This window comes from Glandiceps talaboti, chromosome 2 (assembly GCF_964340395.1).
Source record: "Glandiceps talaboti chromosome 2, keGlaTala1.1, whole genome shotgun sequence".
Taxonomy (NCBI): Eukaryota; Metazoa; Hemichordata; class Enteropneusta; family Spengelidae; genus Glandiceps; species Glandiceps talaboti.
Window position 1 is genome coordinate 31,303,034 of NC_135550.1, and position 10,120 is coordinate 31,313,153.

Sequence of the window (10,120 nt, forward strand, 5' to 3'; positions counted from 1 at the left end):
ATGACATTAATCCAACTGTACCATCTTTCCTGACGTCACTTGTTTTGTGTTGTTTTATAGATATCAAATCCATTGCCTGATCAGCAGTTCACACACACAAAATCTAGTGACTACAACACACAGACACTGTTAGCATCATGCAAACTGAGTATGTTAACAAATGCTGAAAGCTCATCTATGCAAATCTTCAGTCTATGTTCATAAATTTAACTTTATTTTGCACCAAGAATTACTATAGTAGCTCACCAAACTTCAGAAAACACTGACAAAGCCTAGGTGGATACTTACAAGTATTTCCTGGTGCAAAATGAAGTTTAAGTTTATGGACATAGAGTACGTTAACATAATGAAAACAGAGTAAAGAATTGACACATATCCAAAATCATGTGTTTGTATTTATGACACTTTATTTATGAAAAAGACACAATATTCCATCCCATTAGTAAATTAGTAATACATTTTATTATTTTAAAAAAAAAACATGTGTTTTGATGATAATCAGTCAGAATTATTCAGCCAGCAGGTTAATTTATTCATTTAGAATTTATTCATTTCAAGTGTAACAGTTGAATAGCTGAAGTTTTTAATTTATTTATATATTAGACACATCCACGCATACTTACAGAAAAGGAAGTGTGCTAACTATTTCTAGGTATGTGGTATATAATAAATGTAATTATTCCAGCCAAATACATGATATGTTCACATATACTAATAATCAGTGTATATGCAAATTTGGTCATTGCGCAAATGTACACTTGAAGACTTAAAACACAAACCGAATTTAAAACTGCCTAAAAACTATATGTAAATGCTAATGGTTGTCAAGGAGACCATTTAAAGTGTTTTTAACAATACAAATAATAAGGCCTAAAATAAAATTATGTGGCTCTGATTACACTCAATTTTAGAATAGGTGGGGTACATTGAGTTTTTATTTCATTTTTCAAAAAAAATTTCATGTTTGAGTGTCAAGTTCAGGTAGTTATGTTTTCCATTGTTTTCCATATGGTTTGTGTTATTGATTTCTTCTCATCAGATGTACAGCCATTACAGATTGGAAGAACAGTTTTATTTTGTCTTTTTAAAGATGGTGTCAGTTTCCACATCCACTATTTCTCGCGAGACGTCACAATTTCTTGATTTTATTATTATATTCTCAAAAAAAATGTTTAGGGTCAGCAGTGAAAAACTATGTGGGGTCAGGTAACCGGATCCAAACAGTTTTTGTTAGCCTAATTCATAATGCTGTAAGTGGTTTTCAAATCTGGGTATCTGAAATATAATCAGTGTTCCAGCTGTAGGTCCTGTTTTCTCATGTCAAAAAACATGCCACCTATAAATCTGACAAATGTACAAAATCCTCTTCAAATACACCCAATATGAAATATTATATTATATCCGTCTTACAAATATATACATATATACCTCTGGATGTAATAATTATTTGCACTTTACTGAAAGATTTAGATAAATATATTGCCAAGGTCTTCTTACTTGTAACATACCCAGTCGGCAACAGATGAGGATTCAAACACAATATTAGGCTAAGCAATAATGCCATTTAAATTCCTGGAAAATACCCTGTATTTTTTGTTCTTCCTTGAATGTTAGTAAACTGATAAATACAAAATAAGTAATTTAAAAAAAAAAAGATTATAAGAGAGACGAAAGTAAATAGTATGGAATAGAATAAACAATCAACTTCCTTCACCTTTCATCACGATATTTGCCATCAGCAACATTTCATTACAGGAGGTTTTACTGTTGTGTTCATTGGTTTCCTCACTATTTAAGGCTTTAAAACAACACAAAAAGTGTCATGAAATTGTTTTCAAACAATACACACATATTTCCAGAGGTTATTATTTTCCATTCAGGACAGGTACCAATTGTTCTTTAATATTTGTGAATTCTTCCTCGGACAATGAAGCTTCATGTAGTATTCTTGATGCCTCGTTTTCTGTCATAGTGTCGTACTCTGATTCAACTGTAAAATGAGCATGATAAAGACAATTACAAAAACACTTTATAACATTGTAGATTAAAACAAACAACAACAATCTAAACATGTATAAACTGTCACAGCATTCATGAGTATAATCTTGTTCCACAACTGTATGCAACTTGATAGTTTTGTCAAAGCACTGAGAACCTGATTTACTTCCGACTCTGTGAGTAGAAATTTTCATTTGATACTATGAACCCAGAATCCATTCATTCTCGTACTGAGAGCCTGTTTATCAATGTTATGTTTTCAAAATATCTATAGTTATGAAGTAAATGACAGGATTGCGTACAGATATGAATGCCCAAACAGTATGTAGTGTTCTCAAATGTGATATTTTATTATCCAGATGTTATCTCTCTTACATGAATCAATGACTGCACCTGTGAAAGCTGGTCTGACTGATTATGTTACATAGTTTATTCATATATCTGTCACATGAACACAACACTATTTGAGGATGTTGTTACCTTTTATTGGTAAATGTCCTGCAAGTTCACATACTGCAATGTTGAAAGCATCTTCTGTTTTAGCACCTGTGGATACGCAGTGAATGGTTTGATATCAGTAACATGATTTCATAAAAAGTTGGTCGGTAGACTATGCAGACATGTGTTTGAAACCAAGGCTAAGTTTATTTATACAACATAAACAAATTCAGTTCAATAGACATGGATATATAGACATACACACAGGCTATGAGAAGTTGGCTGCCAACCAATAGAGTCTTGTTCAGTCCACTGTTTTCAGTAATAGTGTGTATCACATGTAGAATGTTCATATCTTACCATAGGACGGTCTTCTGGGCCACACATACACTCTTACAGTTCTCTTGTTGCTATGGCTGTCATGACAAAATACTGTTCCCCTTGTTATGAACATGTTATGTGCTATTTCATTGCTATGGAAATACGAGGTCACCTTGTACACTAATCTGTTGGTATGAAGTACAAAACACTTAAAATATTAATCATATATTTCAAAGCATTGCATGTTTGATGAACAATGGTTGCAATCTGATGATGTGATAAACTACAGGCTGCTCTATAAAAGGTCACATGAGTTTTTGAAAACAAGAAATTACTACTTTGAATGTACACAAACGTAGACTAGAGACTAGTCATATCTAGTCCATCATACCAAACTGATCCAATTTTAGCACAAATTTCTATGCTGAGTTTTAAATTACCACTAACAGCAGTATTTATATGCATTTCATAAATTGGAGCTTTTAATATAAACCGATGATGTCATCGCGTGCATATGTAACTTGTATTCACAGTTGAAGGTGGAGTTTAATGATGTAAGCATAATATACATATTGTGGTAGAAAGAAGTGCCTGTCAATGTCTATGGGATTAAAACTTACATGTTGTGTTTTTAATTTCTTTGCATGATGTCTCTTCTAGCTTTGTGAGTACAAATCACATCAGCCTAGTTGGTTGGTATGACTATAGACCCTAGTGTAGAGTCTATGGTATGGCAGACTAGATTCCAAAACCAAAGACCAGTCTCTAGTCTAACACAAACTGTACTTTTGATAAGAACAACAAATACTCCAATGTAGATGGAATGATTACAAATGTACTCTACACATCACAAATAATATTGCATTTGTACAGAATACCAGGCACATTTTATATACTGATCTTACCTAGCAAGCTCTGTTACTTGTCCTTCCTCCAACTGGAATGCAAACCCTCTAGTTGGATAACCATCGATCTCATGACATCCCCCATACACAGGTTTGGTAGTCTGTGACAAGTATACATACAGAGAAACACTCAAACAATCACATATGTTAAAGCTTAAACAGATATCAAGAAACTCTTATTACCCCGGTACTAAAACATTTGCATGTTTGATCCATTTATATATACATCTTAACTTAACAGTATCAAGAATCATTCAAAACATTTCCTTCTATTATCTGCATATGTACAGAAGTTCTGCTAAACAAAGGCAGATTTTTCAAGACAGAAAACACAAGGGACTCAAACCATTTCATTTGATCAATATATTGTGTGAATGCCTGTACTGTACAATGGCAACATTTATATACACATGACGAAGAAATACAGCATTTCCAGATTTCCAATCATGATTAGAAAATAATCCATGAGTTGTTGTTTTTTTACATGTGATCTCCATAAATAATCATAAAACTACTTTTTTTTTAATCAATCACTCATGGGATAGCATTGCAAATGAATTCTCTATAAATAATAATTACTTCTTCTGTTTTCAAATTGATATGATATGGGCAAGGTCTTGAACACAAACAAGTCTTTTGACCCTTCCTATGTCAGTCAACAATATGAACTACATGTAAAGTTTTCAAGGGAAGGTAGCTCTACAGAATTTGGTACTTCATATGAAATAACACTCAAAAGCGTACAGGTCTTGGGTACTTACAGCAGATTCAATAGCCAACTCTTTGTCCAAGTAATAAGCATGGAAGTGAAGATGATTGACTGATGCAAATGCACATAGGCTGTTCCAACCAATTCGAAAACCCCTGTGTGACAGACATGATAATTACCATCCAATACATTCATATACAGCTAAAATAATCACATTCATAACATTTTGTAAAGTTTTGTGTAGTAAAAGGCAAAAAAATTACCACGGTAACCTGAGGTAGAGAAATTATTTGAGAATTTAATCAACATAAGAAAATACATTTTTTATACCTTTTCTTCAGCATCAGTAAAACAGTATGGTATGAAAAAATTATCAAAATATATCAAATCGATTTATCAGAGATAGATCTTTGACAAACAAATGTATACTACTTTTTATGGTAGGTTGGGTTACATTCAATTTGGTACTAGCATATCCAAAAGTTAAAAGTAATGATAAAATTTCAAACTAAAAATCAGTATTCTTATTAAAGTTATTCTCGTTTCAGAGTTGGATTGTCACAACAGTGAACACTTACTGGTGAGCACTTATAAGAATAGTATCTAGAGCCAACTTTATTGCATTTGGAGTTAAAACCTGTGAATGAAGAAAGAGAATTCATAAGAAATGATTATGGATTATTACAAGTTCTCTTGTAAAAACCTGTAATTAAGAATAGTAAATTTATAAGAATTGACTATTTAAAGTTACTCTTATATGAATTGTACGTCAGATCAATATGATGGAATGAATGTTCTGTGCTTTCTTGGTGGATCACACACATACACAAATTATAAATGTGTCAGTGAATGGCTCATGAACATATTGCAATCATTAAGAATGACAGCTGTAAACTTTTCCATTATATCTCACAAACACATCCACGGAAAAGGTTGCAACAATAGAAAGTGCAACTACTATCTAAACTGCTGGTTATGACAGAGTTCAGGTGCTAGGTCATAGTGACCTCTAAGTAATTTGCATATAAGGTCATCTTGTAAGACACAGTCTACACATCAATAGAAGCCATTCTGTACAAGTTTATGCCATGCTACATTTATTGTACATATCAGCCATGGACTATATAAGCCACTGGACTATAAGCCTCATCACACTGTCAACAAGGTAAATTACTGTGAACATATAATGTTGACTGTCACTCTAAACTTACATTAACTGAAACAATGTTTGGATCAAAATAAATAAGCATTACTATGGAATCACTTAAAGTTAAATTGCCAAATTCTAAATAACCACAAATAATAATGGCAGAGTTATCTTAAATCAATTATACAATGGTGAAATTCAATTTTAGAATAGGTGGGGTAGGTAGACTTATTATTTATTTTATTTTATTATATTTGTTTCCATGTGTGAGTGTCTAGTTCAGGATTTCCACTGTTTTCCAAATGTTCTCTGTGTTGTTTATTTCATCCTATCAGATGTAAAGCCATTACAGATTGGAAGAATAGTTTTAGAGTATCTATTTAAGTTGATGGCAGTTTTCGCATCCACTATTTCTCATGCCATACTTCACAATTTCTGCGATTTTGTTATTTTTTTCTTGAATACATAATAAAAGTTTAGGGTCGGCAGTGAAAACCTAGGTGGGGTTGGGTAACCGGAACCGAACAATTATTTTTTTAGGTCTAATGGAACTTCCGAGGAAAACTTCCAAGGAAAAGTACTGTATTGCAAACATACAACTTGATCTCCAAAATCTATATTTGGGCTTCACAGGTTATAATACATCTATGCAGTAATATTTGATGTGAACCTAATGAATCCCATATACTGACCTGAGGAAGACCATGATCCACACTGGGCACTATTAGTACATTACAATGTTCTAATGGACTAACATTGATGATGATAATATTTCTGTTTGTCGAAGTGCTCACATCATGACTGACTTCGACCTCTCCATTTACTATTGCTTCATCATTCATAAGCTGCTTGGGGTACAGTTCAATTATAATCTGTAGAGAGAGAGAGACAGAGTTTAAACCATCAATGTATGTGAATTACAAAGTAATTACACACAAGGAGTTCAACTTGTACAGAAATCATACACAGTAATAACAAGTATATTATTCATTCATTCATTTATTGCCAATTTGAAAGTCAATATGTACATGTCAATGATGACCAAATAAGACAAAAGGAGAAACAAAATGGCAATTTGGAGTCCAAAAAAAATAGCTTTCCGCTAATCGAGTTTGGCTCCACCGGTAATGGAAATAATAAGTTATCATTACGGGCTTTAGTTAAACGAACGTATAGATTATAACTATAACACAGACACAGAACTAATTATGACAAGACAAAGAACCATAACGGAAAATTTACACATCAGAAATGATATATTCTTTAAACGCATTCCTAAATTCATATTTTCATGTCAGATTTTTCATATGTATTGGAAGACTATTGCAGAGTTTAGCACCTGCATATGAGATTGAAAATTGTCCGACAGTTGTGTGTGTGATAGGAATAGATAGATTTTGATAACACCTCAGCCTAGTTTCATAACTATGGTCCACACTTTTGAAGTAATCAGTCAAATGATGAGGGAGATATCCATTACATAATTCAAAAATAAAATTTCCAAGACTTAGTTGATAAAGATTATGAATATCGAAGAGACCTAAATTCCTAAACAGGGGAGAAGACGGCTGCCTGAAGCTGAAGAATGTAATACAGCGTACACACATTTTCTGTATTTTCAAAATAGAAAGTAAATACGATAGGAATGTACTCCCCAGACTTCCAAACCATAGGTGTTGTTGAGCTGAATAAATGCTTTGTATAGTACGAGTAAAATGTGTCTAGGTACTAATGTCACAATTGAAATAGAATACCAGACTTTTTCTGAATATTTTTTGTCATCTCCTCAATATGGTATTTCCAAGTCAGATGTTTATCAATGGTACATTAGAATGGCTGATGATACAAGCAGGTCTAATATGATGGATAATGGATGGATGAATGGTCTATATGATGGACGGATGGATGGTCTAATATAATTTATGGATGGATGGTCTAATGTGATGGATGGATTCTTGCATAGGTAAATAAATGTTATTAAAAAGAATGAATGGACTGGCTGCATAGTATCAAATCTTTTGACTGTGTCAGTAGAAATTTTCATTTGATGTGTTAGTATATTTCGTCTTTTGTTTTATCTTTTTTTCCACTTTTTAAAAAAAAAATTTGTCATCATTATTTTTGTAATTTCTAAGCAAGTACTGGTATTGCGGTATTATGTACATATTGTTGACTCATTACCTCATGGTCTTTGATTTTCATAAAGTTGAACAGATCAGGATTGAATGGCTGTGATACACTTTGTATTTCTTGAGGTTTCCTTCTTTCTGTGGCACGTTTCACATTTAGCTAGGAAGAAACATGCATGATATTTTTAATAGTCAACAAAATGAACCCATCACACAACAAGTTTTTATAGTATTACTCAATAAATACATGTATGCCAGTCACATTCATTGTAAATATTAACAAAATGATGATTGGTAACTTCTACAATTCAAAATTAACAGAAGTATATATTCAGCAATAATTGTTACAGAAGCAAACACAAAATGTAATATATTTAGATTTTTTCACCACCCTTCTTTCCTTGAAGTAAGTTGTGCAGTGATGTTTCTGAACTTGAGAGCGACCAGCATCTTATACTGATGGGAGCTATATGCATACAGTACAACAATGTTTACTCATATACAAGTATTCATAAAAGACAGTCATTCCAACCCCCAACCCCTACCCCTACCCCACCCTATCCCCAATTAAATTATTTCCTTCCTGTCCACTATTATGCCAGAACTGTAAAACTTTTAAGACATCATCCCTTGACACATGAGAGCCAGTGTGGCATATTCACATTTTTTATATGGGCATTTGTGGTGTTCTCTGCAGCTGTACTTTCAAGAGCAAAGGATGGGTGGGTGGCATGACCATCACAACAACTCAGTCTATTCTGAACACACACACGCACGCACACACGCACGCACGCACGCACGCATGCACGCACGCACGCACGCACACACACACTTTATCTTGCCTAAAGCACTACTGACCATTTCATTGTGTGTTTTAATTCAACCGATCCAAAATATATCAAATGTATACATACCTGTGCAACAAATTTCAGTTTGCCTGGGATGACTTTGGTCTTTAGACTATCAAGGGTGTATCTGAAGTAACCAGCATCCACAGCATGGTCCCATCTTGCTCTCAATTCACTGTCAAACTAATGAATGATATCAGAAAAACGTTACTACATGGTAACATGTAAGTTTATCACACCAATAATATGTTATTCAAATTTACAATTGGCTTGTGAGTCACAACCAGAGCTCTAAAAGATGTTGGTTCTGAACAAAAGAATGACCCTATCTGCCAAGACAGCAATAATGCGATAACCTGGGAACGAATAATGGGCCTTTATAATATAGAACCACTGCTAATGTCTTGTGTACAATGTACCCCTTACCTTACTGAATTGAAATTCCATTGCGTCACTCCATGGATTAGAACTTAGTATAAACTCATCTTCTCCATATGTATATTTATAGGGCTTAGAGAAGTCCCTCTGAAAATCAAAACATCAGGAAAATCAGGACTATATTCTGCCAATTGCCCCTCCCTTCTCTAGAGACAATGTCAAAATCGCGTCAAGTACACCGTCTGCAAGCAGGACTAATGCAGTTAGTACTAGTACATGGTGTGTGGATCTAAACATTGTAACGTATTATAATTGTGTGGTCTGTTTACGGTGCTTTGGTATGAGAAATGAAACGGAATATACCGTAATTAAGCGCCGGAAACTAAACAGGCTAAATCATGTGAAATGTGCCACATCATCACACTTTCAAATAATGGACCAAAACGTATCACATTCATTAAGTACGTTTCTACATTAACCCCTGTATATGTTTTCTGCGCACTATGGTCTTTTTTATTTCAAAAATATGCTGAGGTTCTCTTAACAGTCTGTATAAACATAAAATGTTGACAACCCTACCGAAACCGGCGTTTTCTCGTCCATGGGAGCCGCCATGTTGATTGTTGAATCATACGTAAGAATATTTAGAGGGCGCTCTCTTATATCGATTACTTCGATTCACTCGAGAACTCACTCACGTCGCACGTCGTCAAGCGCTTTGATCACATGGAAAAGGACGAATAATCAATTTTGTTCTCGCGATTTCAAATAATATTTTCTTATTTTCCCTATATTTCAAATAAAGCCACAGTTATGTTAAACACTCACTGCGCAATGTGTTGGCAAATAGCCTGTCAGTTTGTTCTAGGATTAGCAATCTAAAAAGTTGGGAAACTCTGATAGGACAGGGAAAAGTATGAATAATCAATTTCCTCTCACTGTTTTTTCCTTTGATATATGGCGTGGGCCAATGACAAATATTTCAGATGATATGCTACTGCAAATTTAACTAAGACAATGGAATCGTCAAATAGTCTTGACGAATTTCAGTTGAATGATATGTCTTTCAGCTCATTCTTATCTTGAGCTAACTCACATGACCTAGCTAGAAATATAGAACACCCCCCCCCCGCGTTTTTAGGGAGTCTTCAGTAATTACAGGGGCGGGCAAAATCAGGCCCTGGCTGTTGTGTGAAATTTGACCCTCCCCCAATCCATTGTGCAAAAAAGTGACCTTCCCTCAATTT

General features: G+C 34.0%; 1 protein-coding gene across 1 annotated transcript; it reads right to left on the reverse strand.

Annotated features, from left to right (window-relative positions):
- Positions 1 to 742: 742 nt before the first annotated feature.
- On the reverse strand, positions 743 to 9,488 carry LOC144451119 (GDP-D-glucose phosphorylase 1-like). Its single transcript, XM_078141894.1, has 11 exons — positions 9,459 to 9,488; positions 8,922 to 9,020; positions 8,562 to 8,678; positions 7,700 to 7,807; positions 6,211 to 6,390; positions 4,950 to 5,008; positions 4,424 to 4,526; positions 3,663 to 3,763; positions 2,797 to 2,942; positions 2,479 to 2,544; positions 743 to 1,990 (listed from the first exon to the last, which is right to left on the reverse strand). The coding sequence occupies exons 1-11, from the start codon at positions 9,486 to 9,488 to the stop codon at positions 1,866 to 1,868; spliced, it is 1,134 nt and encodes a 377-aa protein (XP_077998020.1). The 3' UTR covers positions 743 to 1,865.
- Positions 9,489 to 10,120: the final 632 nt, after the last annotated feature.

What these genes read in the sequence shown, in the direction of transcription:
- LOC144451119 (XM_078141894.1), bottom strand. Translation starts at nt 9,488, where the DNA reads ATGGCGGCTCCCATGGACGAGAAAACGCCG. An exon ending in CCATGGACGAGAAAACGCCG is followed by an intron (nt 9,021 to 9,458) that starts GTTTCGGTAGGG and finishes TTTGATTTTCAG; the next exon opens with AGGGACTTCTCTAAGCCCTA. An exon ending in CAAGTAACAGAGCTTGCTAG is followed by an intron (nt 2,943 to 3,662) that starts GTAAGATCAGTA and finishes TCATACCAACAG; the next exon opens with ATTAGTGTACAAGGTGACCT.